At 35.7% G+C, this 19,769-nt stretch overlaps 2 protein-coding genes across 4 annotated transcripts in view; one reads left to right on the top strand and one right to left on the bottom strand.

Annotated features, from left to right (window-relative positions):
• Positions 1 to 423: 423 nt before the first annotated feature.
• ccdc50b (coiled-coil domain containing 50b) lies at positions 424 to 16,959 on the top strand. 2 transcript variants are annotated; one of them, XM_026221900.1, is made up of 12 exons: positions 424 to 695; positions 1,619 to 1,714; positions 6,635 to 6,697; positions 6,786 to 6,909; positions 7,657 to 7,747; positions 12,491 to 12,593; positions 12,685 to 12,770; positions 13,025 to 13,087; positions 14,443 to 14,559; positions 15,170 to 15,279; positions 15,374 to 15,468; positions 15,548 to 16,959. In XM_026221900.1, exons 2-12 carry the CDS (start codon positions 1,666 to 1,668, stop codon positions 15,694 to 15,696), a joined length of 1,050 nt encoding a protein of 349 aa, XP_026077685.1. In that variant the 5' UTR covers positions 424 to 695; positions 1,619 to 1,665; the 3' UTR covers positions 15,697 to 16,959. The 2 variants fall into 2 exon arrangements, with proteins under 2 accessions (XP_026077685.1, XP_026077686.1); XM_026221901.1 differs by having other exon boundaries at positions 431 to 695; positions 15,551 to 16,959.
• A 353-nt stretch (positions 16,960 to 17,312) lies between these two features.
• tnfrsf9b (tumor necrosis factor receptor superfamily, member 9b) overlaps positions 17,313 to 19,769 on the bottom strand; it is a 4,566-nt gene continuing 2,109 nt past the window's right edge. The window contains exons 3-6 of one of the 2 annotated variants that reach the window (XM_026221902.1): positions 18,613 to 18,750; positions 18,487 to 18,528; positions 17,709 to 17,837; positions 17,313 to 17,623 (exon numbers count right to left, since the gene is read on the bottom strand). In XM_026221902.1, coding sequence (XP_026077687.1) covers positions 17,493 to 17,623; positions 17,709 to 17,837; positions 18,487 to 18,528; positions 18,613 to 18,750 — 440 coding nt within the window. In that variant the 3' untranslated portion in view covers positions 17,313 to 17,492. The remainder of the gene's footprint in view (positions 17,624 to 17,708; positions 17,838 to 18,486; positions 18,529 to 18,612; positions 18,751 to 19,769) is intronic. The other variant, XM_026221903.1, reaches the window with a different exon arrangement.

Below are 19,769 nucleotides of genomic sequence, written 5' to 3' on the forward strand. Positions count from 1 at the left end.
CCATCCATCTATCTATCCATCTGTCCGTCCATCCATTTATCAAACCTAAGCTGCTTTTTGTAAATCTGTAAAACTGATGGAACTGAGTCGGGATGCTTTCAAAAGGTATTAATTTGCATCCTTTATGGGGATATAAGATGCAAAGGTGTACCTCATGAAAGGGAAAGTGACAGCTTTTTTACCTGTTTTTTTCTTCTTCTTCCAAATACGCTTTCTGCAAATGTCCTGATGATAAGAACTATAATATAATATTATAAAACTGGTCAATACAGCATTCTAGGCATGAAACGTTTAAAATACGTATGCAGACATGACCCCAAAATATTGTAATGGAGTTGTATGTTTGTAGACCAAAGTCCCGAGACAGTTCCTCAGAATGAACAGCAGGTGGCGCGAAAGGCGCGTGCGGAACTCTACATGATTCTCTTTGTTTTGACTGAGAACTAAAGTAGCATCTGAACTTAAACAGTGATTGTGTGAGGAAAAAAATTTCCCGAACATGAAGAACGGAGGACACGGAACTCAAGATGGAAAAAAGAAGAGCCTTAGATAGATGCTAGTCAAACGACACTCTCATGTGTTTGTGTTTTATTGTGTGTCACGCCTGATTTAAGCTCGCGCGCGCGTGTATGTGTGTGCGCGCGAGGGAGACGCGACTTTCACGGATCTGCACGTGTCTGCAGTGACAGAAGACGGTACGTTTGTTTTTATCTTGTTTTTGTTGTTTTGTGAAATAATTGTTTATTATAGTGTTTGTTGTTGTTTTTTTTTGTTTTTGTTCTTGTAAGACTTATATTCACTATAAAGTCTATTTACGTGCAGCTACACAAAATAGCAGTTAAAAAATAGAGCACTAACATGAAATAACTGATTATATATATATAAGGTTTACTGTATGTGGTTGTTTAGTATTCTTAGTGAATTTAGAAGCAGCATCACTAAAACTGAAAGTGTGACCTAGTTTTTACTGAAATGGAAATTATATTTGAAAATATTAAACTTGGACTATTAGAGCATTTTGTTTTAAGCTGTTAAAATAAACCATGGAAATCAGCTTCTCTGAATTAGACATGCACTTGAACATATGTCACTGGTAATGCTGTTTGCTTTGCTGTGGTGTATTCTGCACTGTTTCAGACATAACAGTGGTATTGAATGTTGTTTTTTTATGTTGTCTTCATTTGGCAGCAATTTTCATATTTTTTTTTATTGCAAGGTCAATCTAACCTGACCGCTAAACTTTACTGAAGCTATGCTATCATTGATGGTATTTCACCATTATATTTGTTTGTATAGTTGTATAGTTTATTGGATTATATTTGTGCCGCTTTATTATTGATAGGCAAAAAATATTTCCTTAGCTTAACAAAATATTATTGAATGCTCACAAACTGGAAACAAATTCCAGAGAGAATGAGAACTTTGTCAGCGTCTTCGTCCTCAACACAGTGTGTTTTATTGTTTCAGGATTTCTGGAGATTAGATTATGGCTGGCACCTTACAGAAGTCATACTGATTGCTTCTAGTGTTTGACAGTGATAAGAAATTGTGCTAGTGATACTAGTAAAAGTGTTTTTCAGCATGTGACTTCTGGTGTTTGTTGTGTTTGATGCTGCAGGTTTCTTCAGAACATCATGAGACTGTGAGCTCAGTGTGGAATCAGCCATGGCAGAAACGGACATCGACAAATCTCACCTGCCCGGTGTTTATGATGGTATGTGTCTGCCTTTTTCTGTTTCGCATCTTTAGTTCCTATGCATGTTCAAAGTGTCAGTGTGTACGTACACACACACACACACACACACACACATATATATATTAGATGAGAAAAAAGTGAAAAGTTTAAATGTTGGGTTGGCAACCAACGTAAATTTTAAATAAATCTAAGTTGTATTTGAATAAGTGAAGTTATACTGAAAGTATAATGTTAAATTACTGAATCTAAAACATGTGTAAAAACATAAATAATAATAGTATAAATATAAAAAAACTATACCCTTAAACCAAAAACTTACAAAAATGCACACAACAAAACCACTAAATGTTAAATTTAAATTAAATCTGAAAATATATAAATCAAAATTTTTATCAAAATATTAATCAATACTATAACAGTATAGAGGTAATTACCATAAAAACATATTCATTAATTGAAATAAACATTAAAGGAAATAAAACAATAAAAAAAAATCAGCTGTAAATGAAACTAAAGTAACTAAAAGAAAATAAATTAATTACTAAAACTAAATATACGTATTTTTAAAAAGAAGCTATAATTATAAACAACTGAAAAAAATTAAAATGACAATAAAATGGAAAAAAAGTTTAACAAATATTAACAAAAGCTATAATAGTATATCAGTGATGCTAAAATAACAATGGCTGTAAGTCACTTTGGGTAAATGCATCATATAAATATCCTTTACACTAAAAAAAAAAATTAAAAGTGTTCTTCATCCCTGTTGCTGCATGCAGGAGACAACTACACTTGTATTTATTACCATCAAACCTACATGTAATTATCCATAATACATCAGTTTTCTGAAAGACAAAGCATTCAAAGCAAATCCTCTGGGGAAAAACTTGATAATATTGGTTAATATTCCTGTGCAGGTTTTCCCGGTGAGTTGTGTTGTCTTCGATGTTGTTTGGCAGGGCTGCTGCTGTGTATTCTAGGAGATGAGATCAGCATTCAGGAATGTGATGTGAGCTCAGGACAGATCGAGGGTTGTGTGGAGAAGATAAGAGCTGGAGACCGTCCATACACTTGTGCTCTTATCTGCCCTGGATGAGCTCAAGAGCTTCCCCGCGTTCCTGTTTCTTAAACAGGATTTGGGTCGAGATTCCAATCTTCTCCCGTTTTGGCCTAAAGCTGCAGGCAGGAAAGGGGTGTGAAGAGTTCAAGTGCTGGAGAATTTAGATGGACGGCACACAATGGCATTCTCTTAAAAATAGCGGTATTTATAGAAGTTCTTTAGATTATTACAATGTTCTTCACACTAAGAAAAAAATATAATGGTCATTTTAAGAACTGTTCACTTAAAGGTTCTTTAGGAAGCCAAAAATAGTGTTTTAGATGAGTTTACATCACAAACCTGTAAACAAGAAGGCAAGAGAAACAAGGAAGTGCTGTTTGGATTGTTCATATAAACTGATGCAAGGCTGTAGTTGTACCTAGAAAGCAGACGCTTCTGCGTGTGAAAATAGACAATTTATAAAAACCTATAACCCCAGCGAGCTGCCTACCCATAATGCATTTTAAGGCATCATATGCACTCACTGGGTTTTGGAGTAGAGCTTCTGATCTATTTCTTTGAGTTCATTCGTGACCAACCAAACCCTCCCAACTTCATTGCCGGATATTTATAGCTTCTGATTCTCATGCCAAATATAGACAAAGAACTGGAGGAGCAAGCGAGAGATTGAGAGAGATGAGCAGCATGCAGGAAAGCATGAGGGATAAAAGCACGATAGTTTCATGCAGGGGTCCCGATTACTGTCTTTTCTCTCTTTTCCTAGTTTCTCTGACTCTGAACAGCACCATCTGTTTGGCTCAGGGGTCTTATTTCCACAAATGGACCCTTAACCACCATTCATCGTCCTTGGTCTCTTTAAAGGAAAAGTTAATCCAATAATTTTGTTGAAAATGTACTCACCCTCAGACCATCCCAGATTAGGTTTTTTTCTTCATCAGATTTGGAGAAATGTGTCATTCCTTGAAGTGCTCACTAAAATGGGTGATCTGGAGTGAATGGGTGCCGTCAGAATGAGAGTCCAAACAGTTTATCAGAACATCACAATAATCCACCAGTAATCCAAGCACTCCAGTCCATCAGTTAACGTTTTATGAAGTGAAAATCTGTGTGTTGATAAAAAACAAATCCATCACAAGCATTAATGTAACGGCCAAAATACGAGTCCATAATCCTTAATAATTGTTTCTACAGTGAAAAAGTCCATCAGCTGTTGTCCTCTCACATTAAAATCCATCCACATATTTGTTTTAGATCTAATTTGGACTCTTTTGGTTTGTAACCACTGCTTGATCTGTGCATATTTCTCTCCTGATTCAGACAAGACAACTTTTCCACTGAAGGAAGCAAAATATGGATAGAGAACTATTTTCTCTGGAAGCAGTGTCACATTTCATGTTACAAGACTGGAGTAAAATTACATTTTAAAATATATTCAAATAGTAAATTTAAATTGTAATAATATTTCTGTACTGTATTTTTTATCAAATAGGTGCTGCCTTGGTGAGCATAAGATACATTACAAAATCTTACCACCCTCAAACTTATGAATGTTAGTGTATGGACCACTTTAATGATATGTAATGGTGCTTTTAAAAGTTTTACAGCTTCCTTTTTTGTTCCACAAAAGGTAGAAAATCTTAGCTTTGGGCCTCTTGAGTATTTACTGGATGTGTAACTAATGACAGCATTTTAGTTTAGGTTGCTTTAAATGATGTATTTTCAGAATTCAAAAGCAGTGTTATCTTCATAACTATCCTTACTTTTTCTCTCAAAGTCAAAGCTGTGTGAAATCAAGTACTAACCAGTGTATTCGTGTCGATCATTCATGTTCACATGTAATGCATCAAAGCTTTCCTTTGGTTTCAGAAATTGCACGTCACTATTTCTGGTTCAAAACCGGTTCTAATTTTAAGGTGCATAATACTCACTCTTGTTAGGCATAAAAAACCCTTTCCATGGCATTTAGTTTAACTGTGAGTAGTATGCCAGCCTTTATGAAACAGGCTTCTGTCTTGTGAGGGCCCATGTCAGCTTTTCCATCCCGGATGAGGGTGGAGGTGCCGGCGAGGTTTTTTTTTTTCCCTAACCTTTTTTAACATCCATCTACTCGGGCACCAGTGCTGTTTACTAACAGACTGACCTTTAGCACATAGGATGAGCTCACACACGCGTGTGTATGTGCTTCATGACAGTGGACGGAGTTTGACACACGGAAACAGGCGCATCTTGGAAAACGGTAAAATCCACTGCCGAAAAACTTGAGAATAGTATTTTTTTTTTAAATAGTAGTTGTCTAAGATGGTTATATAAAACTGCATATTTCTGAATGTTTGTTACAATACAAATCTGTTGTATTGGCATATGAAATTTCCAATTAAATTTCCTACAGCACTGACAGCTCTGTAATTAGACGACCTCTCATTTATAATGGAGAGTCAGCTTTTATGACTCTGATGTTTAACATGCTTGTGCGATGCTTCATGAGATTTTATTAGCTCACTGAGTTTTCCACACTTACTTCAAGAGAGTATGAGACAGAGAGGGAGGGTTGTCGTTTTATATACGCAGCTTACAAAAAATATGTTCTAAGAACATTCCCATTTGATCACAAAGTTCTCTGTTCAAAACATTAAGGGAACATTCCATTTTATTTTGCAAACATGAGAAAGTTACTTTTGAATGTTCTCTGAACGTTCTGAATCAAGTAGCCAGTTTACAAAAATATCTTCTAAGAACAAACATTTAATGAATTTTTATTTTTTTTGCATTGTATGAATGCTTGAACATGCAGTGCACCACTTTCCAGTTTTGATTTATGTATTTGATGATTGTGATATTTTACATATGCATTTTCTTACAGATTGATTCTGCTTCTTCTACACCATATAACAGTGAAAACACGGAAAAACAAGAAAATTCTCTCAATGAAAGTACTGTTTCATAAATGACGGAAAAGTATGCAAATTACGACAAAGGAGCTAACGAAACCTTCCATTTCTTCATTTTGCAAACATTACGGGAATGTTACTTTTGAATGTTCTCTGAATGTTTGGAATCAATTAATAACCAATCAATGACAGTCAAGAAATATTCTATTAATGTTAATGGAAGAGTGATTGTTGAGAGAACCATAGCTGTGTATATTTAATCAGTAGGGTTTATTTGACCTTCAGCAGTCTTTTGTGTGGTGGTGTGTCAGCTTTAAGGGCTTTCTTCAGGTCGATATTGTTTAACGGTTGTTTAATAGACCCCTGTCAAAAATGGCATTTGAGTGAGCTGCAGTTTTGGCCAGTAACACTGACACACCTCTGTACGCTTATTGGGCATAATGAGCTTTTCCTCTGAGCCATTGTGTTAAAGTTGTTGACCCAGTTGGCTTGGCAGTAGTTCTCATGTTTGGGGCACAGTGTGGCATTATTAACAGAGCAGAGACCGCGATTGACTCAAACATAAACCGTCCTAGAGAATGAATAGCAGACGCCGATGGTATTGTTTATTTGGACATGGAAATGATCGACAGATTCATAACTCTTTCTCTATTCTCATTGTTTATATGCACAAGCTGTCTAGCAAAAATTCTGCAAACTAGATAAAGAATTGCATGTATACACCAACAATATTTGTGTGGTGTAAAATTGATTTAAACCGATATTGCTGCAATTAGACTAAATTCAGCTTATGAACAATTTTGCATTATCATTATTAAAGTAAATGGGTTGATCATTAGTATGTTTTGCATTGCTGCTGTCCCGTTTTATGAAGATTACAGTAATATTACCATGCTTTTGTTTTGCAGCAACCTTAAAATGTGGTAAAATCACTATTATGTAGCCATTAATGACATATTTTAAGACTGTATTTGTGTGGTATTCCCACAGTGTGCCAGTGTTTCTCTGTGTTAGAGGACGGCGCATTGGCTTACAGTCTTCAAGAGCAGGAAAGTGAGTATAAACATCCTCTTCCTGTAATCTGGCTCATCCTTCCTCTTCACTGGGTTCAAATAGACCTGATTCATCTTTATCGTGTCAGTCGAGCAGTTCTACAGCACCAACATCCAGAAGAACCAGGCGGTGCAGAACGATGTTCGCTTGGCCCGGAGGCTGCAGGAGGAAGAGGAACAGAGACTGAATCTCCGCCAGGACCCGAGGCAGCTGTAAGTACCGTCAGGTCTCGACATGTGTCCCGAATTACTCAGTCAGCAACATGGAAAAACCACAGACATTTAGGATATTCAAATTACTGTGTGGAAACAGATGCTTTGATTCATTCGTGTTGCATAACTTGATTCGTTTGTGAATTGCTGCTTGGTGTAAGATGAAAAGTTTTTTGAGAGCAAAGTCAGCATGGCATGCTTCAGTAAAGTTACATTTTTCCACTGATTTGCACCGCATTTATGGTTTTATTAACTGTTTTTATTTTAATTTTTTTTGGAAATGGGTTATTTTTTTATGCTTGCCGGGTCGGCATTAATTTAGGGCAGTAATATTGTTACAAATTTATTAAAACTTACAATAACTGTTTTCTATAGGAATACATTTTAAAATATAATTTATTCCTGTGATCAAAGCTGTATTTTCAGCATCATTACTCCAGTCTTCAGTGTCACATTATCCTTCACAAATCATTCTTATCAATATGCTGCTTTGCTTATGCTTAATAACTTTTCTTATTATTAAACAGTTGTGCCGCTTCATATTTTAGCTAAAACTGATGAATTTTATTTTCATCTTAGATGAATAGAAAGTTCAATAGATCAGCATTTATTTGAAATAGAATCTTCTGTTGCATTAAGGCAAATAAAACTTTTTATTCTTTTTTAAAACATTGCAATTGACACAAAAGCAAGGGAAACAAAAGCATATGTTATAAATATAAATTAAACTGTCTGTCTGGCTTACAGGGAGGAGGAGGACTGCAGATACGCACAGATGATCCAGGAGGATCTCCAGAGGTGTGCGGAGGAGACCAGGAGGAGAGAGAAAGAGGATGAGGTGCGTTTCATCCAAACAGATCAGACTAGATTCTTATGTTTTCTGAAGTAAATGTAAAAGTATTGTTCTAAGTGGTTGCTCACTGTTACAGTAGCTTTGAATTATGTGTTTAAATATCTGATATTTCATGGTGATGTCCTTTCGGTTTTAGATCTGTGATAATAATTATGTGTTTGGTATCATAGAATTAGCTTCTGTAGCTCAGATGCTGCTACATATTCATTCTAGAATTAAAAACGGACTGGATTGGCTCTTTTAACTGAAAAGCAGTCATTATCTTGAAATCTTCCCATTCATAACTATAATAAAAATCATACGGTCGCTGATAAAATTCAACCCAATATGCCTCATATACAAGCACAGAAATACGCTTGGAAATACATCGTACACTGTCTGAAGCTGTAAATAAAGATTGTTGGAGTGCCTCCAGAAAGGTGCTGTGTTGTCACTCTTTGCTAACAAAGAACGAACTATATTTTAGGTCAAAAGTAATCTAAAAAGTAGTCCTAATACCTTACTTGTATGTGTAATCCAATAGATCCATTGTGTAATTTGTAATCCGTAACCACAATTGGTAAGTAATCTACACACTGATGTGAATCTTCTGTTCTCTCATGTTAAGCTGATTAAAACTCATTTGTGGAGTGGTGCTTGTGTAGAAATGCTTTTGTAGAGAAGAAAAAAGGAGAGAAAGAACATAATAGATAGAAGAGAGTGAGAAGAGTGAGGCCCGAGTCGGATCTTACACTCTTTTATCCACTGGCTTCAAGATTTCTGTCTTTTATTTAGCTGCTGGGCGACATCCCTGTTGCCTAAAGGAGCAGCTTTGTCTTCCTTGTTGTCTGGAGTGGTTTTTGAAAGTGTTTGGGGTGACGAGTGGATGTCATCTGGGAAGCAATGTCCCGCCGGATGCTTTAGTGGTGAAACAGTGAGCTTCTGTATTTGAGAGAAGATTATATACAAGAGCCCTGTATTCAACACTATGGAAAGACGTCTTGAAGAAGTAGTACTCTGACTCGTTTAAAGAGACATACTGATCTGGAATATGTCTGGATTTGATATTTTGTATTTAAGACAATAACTAATTATTGATTTTGTCCACTAGTTCCAGATTTGGAAACTTTACGATGGCAAAACTCCAAATACGGCCTTTAATCTCTCTTGTCCCAGTACTAATTAAGATTTATTATTTTTACATTAAGATGATCAGATTTGACAAACAGAAACTGGGAACATTTCTTAGTTCAAGTAATTAAAATAAAAACATGGACATACCATTTTTGGATGTTTTTTTGTTTTTTAATTGCTGTGGGTTCAATAAACAATTATTATTATTATTATTATTAATTATTTAAATGCTTGTGGGTTAGACTGACCTTAACTAGTTTTAATTTCAGTTCATTTTTGCACCTTTGCAAATAGGGTACAGATTATCAAAATCATGACTTTAAAAACACATAGCACACAAAGCCTAATTCAATTTGGTTTCTCATACCAAAGTCTATATTTCAAAGAGTTTGAGATTTCTTAATTGCCGGTTAAACTTAAAAATTTCCACAGATATTGCAATATAGGAAATATTTATATGATATTTAGGCACAACTTTACACCACATAGAGACACCTTGTGGAATAATAGAATTATTACAATAAATAAAAAGACGCTATTCACACAAGAATGGTTTGAGAATAACGATTTGCCAGATGAAGATGGTCAGTAAATTCAGTGTAATGCATTTATGGAGATATTTGCGATTTATTTGCGATAAAATGTTCCTTAAGAGAATATAATAGTGTGTGTAGAGCCATCCCTCTTGCACTAAAACAATAAATACAAAATACTCTTACATATTCTGATTTAAGACAGAACTGTTTAGATCAGGGTCAGATGGAATAATGCCAAAATAATTAACATGTGGAGAACAAATAAACCACCATAACAGATTTCTCATATTTGTCATAACTTCATTATATTCTATGGGTTTAATGAATTTGCAGACAAGGAGAGTGCACACTTAGAAGAGAGTGCCATTGAATGTGTAGCTGATATGAAGTGGGTTTCAATAAAATAAAGAAATGAACTAAAATCAGAACTGAAAACAAACTCTGGATGAAAAACTACAACAACAACAAACCTCTATAATATATGCATTATGTTGGTTAGCCACCAGAGTGGAAACTCTTTCACCACAGTGCTTCACAATGCTGCCGAGGGCAGGTTTATTGCTGTATCTTAACTAACTGTGCTTAAACTCCTCACCAGTGTGTAAACCCTCAGGTTCAACACATTTTATCCAAATAAACTCCAACAGCTTCAAGGCTGGAATACCCATGAGCCTACACAACTGCATCCTCTGATGTTGCGTGAGCTTGTGTAGTAAATGCATTGTATTTCCCATGGGGAATTTTCTGATTATTTATAAGAAATACAGTACATGCTTTACAGTGGGTAAAAACCCCTTTGATGAACGTCCAAACATCTTGTTGATCAAAAGTAGAGCCTGACTCATCTAGACGATCAGCAATCACAGTCAACTGATAATACATTAAAGTGTAGTTCAACCATAGATTAAAATTCTGTACTTGTTTATCTTAAAATTAAACTCTGTCTGGCTCACAAACCTAGCAAATGTAATTAGAAGAATATATATATATATATATATATATATATATATATATATATATATATATATATATATATATATATATATATATATATATATATATATATATGTATGTATGTATATGTGTATATATATATGTGTATATGTATATATATATATATATATATATATATATATATATATATATATATATATATATATATATATATATATATATATATATATATATATATATATATATATTCCAGGTTGAATAGCCTTTTAATAGTGTAACAAAGCATAAGCCTCATTTTACTGTCCTCTAGTGGACAAATGAAGCATATACTTCATAGTGTGCGCTTTTTTTTCTTTTCTTTTTTAGTTAAAGGAAACCACTTAAAATTAACTTCAAACTTAACTTAAAGAAAAAAAAAAATTTAAAAAGTGGTCTGCATTTTTAATGTGTGAACTCGCTTCTTGTCTTTATTTCACATATTTAACCACTCATTTCCTGTTGCTGATGACACTGGTGTAAAAATGTTTCCTATTGTATTTTCTATTCGTAAAAAGCCACAAAACCAGGTCAACAGGGTATTTGTGAAACATTATATGTCATATCTATATTATCATATAGTTTTCTAGATTTCACGTTGACAAATTCACAGATTCTGAAAGCTTTTTAAATGATCTGGTATGAATTAATTGTGATATTACAGAAGAAATTCTACTTTTGGTTACTGTGGTATTTTGGAGGAAGCTGGTTAGGATCAAGCAGTAAGATCAGTTATTCTCAGAGCTGCTGCTCAGTATGAAAGCGTTACAAAAATGCGTTAGCGCTCATGTGCGCTGTGCGGTTTTATTCCGTGATGTCAGTGTGTAGATGAGGTCTGAAAGATCACATGCTAGGTGTCCTGAGAATCGTCTCTGTGGGCGTCACACGTATAGTGTGTGTGTAGGTGTGTGTCTGTGTGTGAGCTGTACTTTCCGCACGCCTGGCCTTCAGCTCGTCTGGTGGGTGTCAGCCTGGTTTACATGCTGTAAGATGAGCTTTTGTTCGAGTGACTTCGTGATGGAAGTTTCTCGACCCACTTTGACACCTCTGCTGGGTGATCTTAAACTCAGACCAAGATGTGTGTGTGTGCGCATGTTTTTGTGACATATCAAGACACAACTCTGTGTAATGACATGGGTATGACACAGGTATTACAAGAAGGACATAACCCATATCCCCATTTTTCAAAACGCTTATAAATCATACAGAATTAGTTTTTTTTTTTTTTTTTTGAGAAAGTAAAAATGCACAAAGTTTCCTGTGAGGGTTAGGGTTAGGTGTAGGGTTGGTGAAGGGCGATAAAATATAAAGTTTGTACAGTATAAAAACCATTACGCCTATGGGATGAACCCACTTTACACAAATACAAACGTGTGTGTGTGTGTGTGTGTGTGTGTGTGTGTGTGTGTGTGTGTAAACTAAGTCATACTTTGAATATCAGTTTTTTCCATCCTGATGCATTAGATGTCTTCAGTTTGGACACATCAGGCCTGTCAATTGTGCATTACAGCTAAAAATATAGATTTTAATATGATATTGATTCATATGACTTATCAGTTTCATTAATGATTTTTATGATTTTTCCACCATAAAAATAATAATAATAATAATTTAAAAAAGGTAATTGCAAATCTTTCTCACAATTCTAATTTTCTTTTTCTTTTTCTTTTTTGCAATTCAGAGAAAAAAAAAGAAACTTGTTAGTCAAAACTGTCACATATAAACTTAGAATTACAAGATGTAAACTCGCAATTCTGTGAAGAATTGAGAGATAAAAATATATATTTTATCCCGTGGAAGAAACTAGCTTTGATAGAATCAATATAGAGTATTACTTTCCTTTTCAGCTAATGCCACCAAGCCTTCTTTTTAACTTTTCACAATCCAATCATTTCTCACTGAATGACTCCCAGAAGTCCCAGCTCACGTGTTTCAGACTGAACATCCCTTTCATGTGGAAATATGTCACATTATAAACATGTTGTCTGATTTTGTAGATCTTTCCAGTTATGGTTATACTGTACTGTTAAAACACAACATGCTTCAGTCGGTTTTATTATTGAAAGTGTTTAAATTGGTTTCTGAACAGAAAATCGCTAAACAGCTACAGGAAGAAGAAGAAATGGAGATGAGACGGCAGAGGACTGCCACCGGTTACAATAACAACGATTGTGTTTCTGCACTCTGTGATGGTAACTCTTTTTTTATTTTTTTGCAAATGCTTAATGTGAACGTATGCATCACGTTGCTCAACAGCGGCACATTTTGATCTCTTTCCGTCAGACTTGGGAATCTGGGAGCAGGTGCTTCAGGACGCTGAGCTGGCACGTAGACTTCAGGAGGAAGAAGATATGCTTCCTAACAGAGAGGTAAATTATGTTGAACGCATTTTATTCGCTTACACAGACACTTGATGTCTACTACTCGAATCCAGCTTGATTTTGGACCAGTTTTGGGTTAGTTTTTGAGGTTTGAGAAGGCTTTTACACCTGTATCTCTCTGTTTTTGGCAATTGTGAGTATCTGTGTGCCTGTGTCTAAGTGCAAAATAAAAAACATCATACATAAATATAAGATGAAACTTCAACTTAAAAAAAACTTTAAAATCATGTGTTTTTGTTCAGCAATTTCCTCAGAGCTCTGGATCAGAGCTGGACTTCATTGCAGCACAAGTAGCCCAAGACGAGGTAAAAACATCATCAGGATAACTGGACTGATAAACAGATTGAGCTCCTTATTTGCTTGAAATGACAATTCTAACATTAAAGGGGGGGTGAAATGCTCGTTTTCACTCAATCTCCTGTTAATCTTGAGTACCTATAGAGTAGTACTGCATCCTTCATAACTCCAAAAAGTCTTTAGTTTTATTATATTTATAAGAGAAAGATAGTCTGTACCGATTTTTCCAGGAAAAACACGAGCGCCTGGAGGCGTGACGTGTGGGCGGAGCTAAAGAATCACGAGCGCGAGTAGGATTTTGCGTTGAGAGCGTCTGTGACATTATCGTGAGGAAAAAAACATCCAAAACAAACCATGGCTAACAGTCAGATTCAGCATATATTTATGATCCAGAATCAGATCCAGAGGCTGAAACTGAACGAGAGCAGCAGCAGCAACGACGTCTCTATGTGGTATGTATTGAAACTGTATATATTTGCTTAGCGGTTTTGGAAAATGACTAAGTTCCACTTTATGTCGTCTTTTTTTTTTTTTTTTTTTTAAGGTGTACATGTGGAAAGTGCAGTTTGATGACAACATCGCATGTTGTTTACTTGATGTGCTTACACGCTGATAGCTAAGTTAACAACACAGAGATATTTGAAGCAGTTTTACTCACCGCATGCGGTTCCAACACACGATCGTGACCCTTTTTCGTTGGGACTGCATCATCCTTAAGAAATAAACGATGTGCAAATCCGTCGTCAAACTGGGCCTTGTTTGTAAAACAAGCATCTTCGAAATGCAGGGAACAAACACAAACACTTGCACAACTCTGTTGATGCTCTGTAAAAATAAACTCCATCCACTGGTCCCTTAATGCTGTTTTTTTTGGTAATCTGTGCAGGGTTGTCTTGCCCTGGCAACCAAAAACACACTTCTTTTGTGACATTTCGCGACGCTCTCGCTCTGATCAGTGAAGTCTGTTGTGCTCTCAGTGCTCCGCTATACGGGAGCGCGCTCTTCCGGCAGAAGTGCCTCAGGACCCATATAAGGAAATTCCGCTCCATCTAACGTCACACAGAGCCATACTCGAAAAAAACTTTCCGAAACTTGTGACAAACCGGAAGAGGTATTTTTGGAACAGAAATACTCCTTCAAACGTACAACTTAATTTTTGAAACTTTGTCCATGTTTAGCATGGGAATCCAACTCTTTAACAGTGTAAAAAACTCAGTATGCATGAAATAGCATTTCACCCCCCCCCCCCTTTAAATATCAAAAGTTTAAACTGATACTTCTTGATTCTCAAACGTCTCAGTAAATATCAGTTCAGATGTCGCCCCAAATCTCTGTAACTCTGCTGTGCATCATTGCTAATCAGGAGATTGCCCACTACATGCAGCGCCATCAGAGACGAGTCAGAAACAGACCACAAGATCTAGAGATCCAGACCAGACCCCCTGAAGCAAGAGATAAAGGAAACAGCACAACCAGGAAGGTCTGAATGAACCGCATTCATTTAATGAAAACACAACACACATAAACATATGATTACAACACAATGATTTTCTTGATAACCTCAGGTGTCAATGCAATGTAAAAGATGTACGTTAAATGCTTATATATTTCCAGTATAAGTTTCTGTATTATATGGTATTAAAGCACATAATGTCTGTGTGTGTGTGTGTGTGTGTGTGTGTGTGTGTGTGTGTGTGTGTGTGTGTGTGTGTGTGTGTGTGTGTGTGTGTGTGTGTGTGTGTGTGTGTGTGTGTGAAAAAAATGGAAGCTGACTTTCACCACTGGATAAAAGAAATTGACTTTTTGCTCCGAATTGAAAGTTTATGTCTTGGAATAACAAGTTAAATCTTGAACATCTTGTAATTCTGAGAAGAAAAGTCTAAATTGTGCAATTCTGAATGTACATCTCCCAATTCTGACTTTTTTCTTAGTATTGTGAGGAAAACATCTAAGTTGTAAGATCTGGCGGGAAATGTGCTTTTTCCACTTAGGACATTTAATTTGCATTTTGTTTCACATTTCTGTTTTGATGTAAATGGACATTCTGTGATTTTATTTCACCGTTTGGGCCATGTTGTCTTCAATTTCAGACTCATCTGATGTTGCGAGAGAGGCTGAACTCAGACGGACTGCATTCTCCTGTGGAAGAGGAAGACCACACCACCGAGAACCATCTTACAAGCCCATCATGCACTGCACTGTGAGTCACACATTATCACACATTCACACAACGTGCCATTTCTCAAGAACAACTTTTAACACTAACTGTATCTTTGCACTTCATCTCTTTTCAGTCGAAACCAACACATACACAATATTGCAGAGGAACTGGACCCAACGTTCAAGGCTAGGAAGCGTGAAAGCCAGATTTCCACCAGCCCCCCGTCAGGTTTGAGCACACTGTCATATAATAGGAAAGTTCAATAACTATATTTGCCACATCAGAAGCCATTTCCTGTTTTTTTCAGCAGGTCTATGTTTGGCCCCTCGTAACCCGCACAGTATCTTTTATGACTATCTACCAGAACCCCCCTTCACACCACCAACTAAACGGCAGAGCGACAAAGCAAGACGTCACAAAGCCAAAGACAAGAAAGAGAACTGTAAGCAACAGTGAACATGTGACTGACTGAGGGTTGACTTTTGAGTGTCTAAACAAGTATTGTATAATTCAACTGAACGACATCACAAAACATTATGGCACCAAGGGAGATGTACATAATTCAAGATGAACACTAAAATACATTGAGTCAAAATATCTTCATCATATAGTGATCAAAAACCTGTTTTGCGAATGTTTTCAGTGACAGGTGTGTACAACATGGTCATTTTTCATCTCTCATAACAAACACAATCAGAAATGAGTTCGAATTTTAGCATGTATGGTTGCATCAGGGTTTCTGTATTGAAGATTTTTTTAACCTCCAGGTATTTAATTAGTCATTTAAAGTACATGTGGAATAACATCTTTAACTAAAATGTAAAAAAATAAATAAATAAATAAACTAAACAAAAAATAGTTCATTGAAGAAAAAAAATACCATAGATCTTGTGTTTTGTATAAAATATATGTTTGTTTAATGCCGTATTTCTGCTATCTTTGTGTTGTGCAACACAATCACCTTATTTCAGCATTTTCCAAATGCACATTTGTTTTGGAAATGCGTGTTCCTCATTTTAGGATCTTAAAAAAGAACTGCAAATCTGTTTTTACTGATGTTATTGGGAAGCATTCATCTGAAGGTCAGAGGTCAGAAAAGACCCTGAGAAGGCTTTTACCAGAATGTGAAGATTCAGGGTTTTTGCAGTTGGAAATTCGGTGGATTTGAATTAACGCTATGCAGGGGAATTCTGATGGTGTTGAAATAAAATATCATTCACTGTCATATCCTGACAGCCCACAGAATTTCACTGTAACCTTTAGTGCATGTGCAGCATGGTGATGACATCAGCCCCACGAACGCCTCTCTTTTCAGAAAGGCTAAATACAGAGTTTGCAGGTCTCATATTAGAGGATTTATTTTTTGTGTGTGTGTGTTAATGACGTCTTACGTGTTTTCATAATAAGTCACCAGAGCACATTTTGAGCATGGATGCCTTTTTTCTTAAATAACAAAAGGCAACTGAACGTATGAAAGTTGTAGGTTTCATTTTTGAAGATTTTTTTTCTGTCTTTTGTAATATGTGTTAACATCTTATAGGCCTGTGTTTTCATAATAAAAGTCATCGAGGCACATTCTGAGCATGAGCACTGCTTTTTCTTAAGTGGCAAGAGGAAAACTGGTCTTATATGTAGTTTAAAGGTCTCATATTAGATGATTTTTTTTTTTTACTTGTGTTAACGTCTTACATGTTTTCATAATAAAAGTCACCAGACCTATGAGCATGAATGCCTCTTTTCTTACATGGCAAAAGGCAACTGAACTTGTATGAAGGTTTAAGGTCTTATGTTTGAAGAATTCTCTCTCTTGTAATATGTGTTAACATCTTCATTGCTTTCATAATAAAAGTCATCGAAGGACTTTTTTTTTTTTTTGGAGCATGGCAAGAGGACAATTGGTCTTGTGTAAAGTTTAAAGATCTCAAGTTTTTCAAGATCTCAAATCATCTCATTATAAAATTCATCTGACAAAATTGTGAGCAAGGTTTGATTCTGAGTGCCAAACAAATTAAGTAAAAAATGTATTGTTTCACAGCATGGTCTTAATATGAAAACATGGTACGTGCAACATCTTAAATACTTCAGCTGCTTTAATGGCAACAAAAAGTCACAAACATCATGAATACATTTTGAATGACAAGATTCCAGAAAACAAAACAGTAAATAAATTACACATTACATAGACATTATACATATCTGCATATAACTACAAATGAATGCTCATTATGTTCAGCTTGCTACACCGCACAAGTTCATGCTTCCAAAGGTCTGCTATCCTGCGAGATTAGCGAGGACGTCGAACTCTGACTGCTGCCGCCGCGTTCCTGCTGAGGAAAACAGAAGCTGGGCTCATCAAGAAGAGATGTTTGAGTCTGTCCTCCTGCTGAGTAAAAGACACATAGAAAAACATGTTTGTGTTAGGAAACCTATAAGCTGAATAACTGAAGAAAACACACACGTATCTTTACCTTCAAGAGTTTCCTTTTCGACATGGGTTTTATGAATAGCCTTTCTTCTTCTCCACTCCAGGAAGAGGATCATAGCAACAGGTATCACTAAGCAGATGAGCGCGAAGATGATAAGAATAGCAGTGATCTCTGTAGAAAAGAGCAACAATGAGTCAGTGACTTGAAATGACCTTTAAAGATGCTAATGGAAAATTAATTTATGGTTTTACATTTATTAAAAGGTAACCTCTTATCCTCTTAAAGAGTAATATCTTAGGTCATGCAACTGCACTAGACACTTTAATGTGTGTACTGTACATAATCCCAAAAAAGACTGTGATATGTGTATGTTTACATGCACTACAAATCTTCTTGCATTGTTCCCCAGTCAGCTGCTTGACTTACCATGTTTCTCTTTGCACATGTATTATGTGAAGCATTAATACAGTTTTCATTTTTTTAGTTTATGTATAGCAAACATTTATAAATGGTATGTTAACAGTCAAAACCTGTCAGTAGGTTAGGTGTGCATAGGTTTATACTGTTTTACTTTGTTGTATGTCAATGTATGACAATAAAGCTTAGCTTGACTTGGTCAGCAAAAGTGAATGAATAATATTTTTTTTAAACAAATTATAACAAATTATGAAAAAATGTAGGCACACTTATAATAAGCCATATGAATTTTGAAAGAAAGACCCGTTCAGGTACTAGTGTTATCAGTGAGGTCAACTTGAACACAAGGTTATTATTTATTATGCCTGCATATTACTCTGCTATTTATTTCGGTCATACTTACGGCTTTCTGCATCACGTGCTGGTAACGCTGTTGGTTTGGTTCCTTCAAAGAAGAAAGATCTTGCAGTCAGATTCATAATAGTTATTAATATAAATCGACTGATTTGTTATCTCTGTCGGGACTCACTTGTTGAATTGGGCTGCTGTTCTGTAGTAGACTCTTTAATGCAGCGAAGGCATTTCTCATTTGCACATCGATATCCCGGGATACACTCACAAACTGTGTCACTGCTGGCGGTGCAATTCACCTTGACTCGCATTTTATCTGAAGCAGAGGAGAAGAGCGAGACATCATCAAAACACAAGCAGCTATTTACATTCATAACACTGCTGCAGTCTTCAAAGATGAATCTAGACATGATCAACAGAGAACCAGATGCCACACTCTTAAATCTGTGGCTGTTCAGACTGAAAGTCATCCACAGATGTAGGCATGTCATGAGGACAAAATCCCAACACACAATTTTGTGAATATAAAAATGTCAGATTTTTGGGTCAGTCTATTAATTATGAAAGTTTTTATCTTTTAATAAAAATGTATTAACAAAAATGGTAATTGCTATTGTTTTATCTCACAATTGTGACTTTTTTTCCTCAAAATTATGACTTTACGTCTTACAATTCTGAATTTCTAACTAGCAATTATGAGAAGAAAAATCCAAATTGGAAGATATAATTGCAAGAAAAAGTTACAAATGTGAGGGTAAAGTCGCAGTGGCTTTTTTCATTCATTTTGTTCCCCTTGCAACTGCGATTTTACATCTCACAATTCATATTCTTCCCCCTAAGAATTCTTAGATTTTTAAGAATTATATAGTTTATATTGTATGGCTATTAAGAATGGCATCTTATATATTTTGTGCGATTCAGCAGACTTTTCTTCTCAGGGTTGCAAATCAAGTTAAAAAGTTGTGAGAATTGTAGCATTTATACTTTATATACACTGCCCATCCAAAAAAAAGTCACACACTCTAATATTAAGTTGGACCACGTTTAGCTTTGATTACGGCATGTATTGGCATCATTTCGTTAAATTTCTGCAATTTCACAACATTTAATCCCATCCAGAGTTTCATTAATTTTTCGCCAAAATCTTTTGTATTGATGATGGGAGAGTCAGACCGCTGCGCAAAGTCTTCTCCAGCACATCCCCCTTTTTTTTTTTGGACAGGCAGTGTATATACACACCATAGATATTTGTATTCCTCCAATAGCAAGAGTCTGGGGCATGGCTACTGTAGCATGCTTAGCCAGAGGTGTTTAACCGTGTGGTCAAAGAAACTC

The sequence above is a fragment of the Carassius auratus genome, chromosome 36, assembly GCF_003368295.1.
Source record: "Carassius auratus strain Wakin chromosome 36, ASM336829v1, whole genome shotgun sequence".
NCBI classification, from domain to species: Eukaryota; Metazoa; Chordata; class Actinopteri; order Cypriniformes; family Cyprinidae; genus Carassius; species Carassius auratus.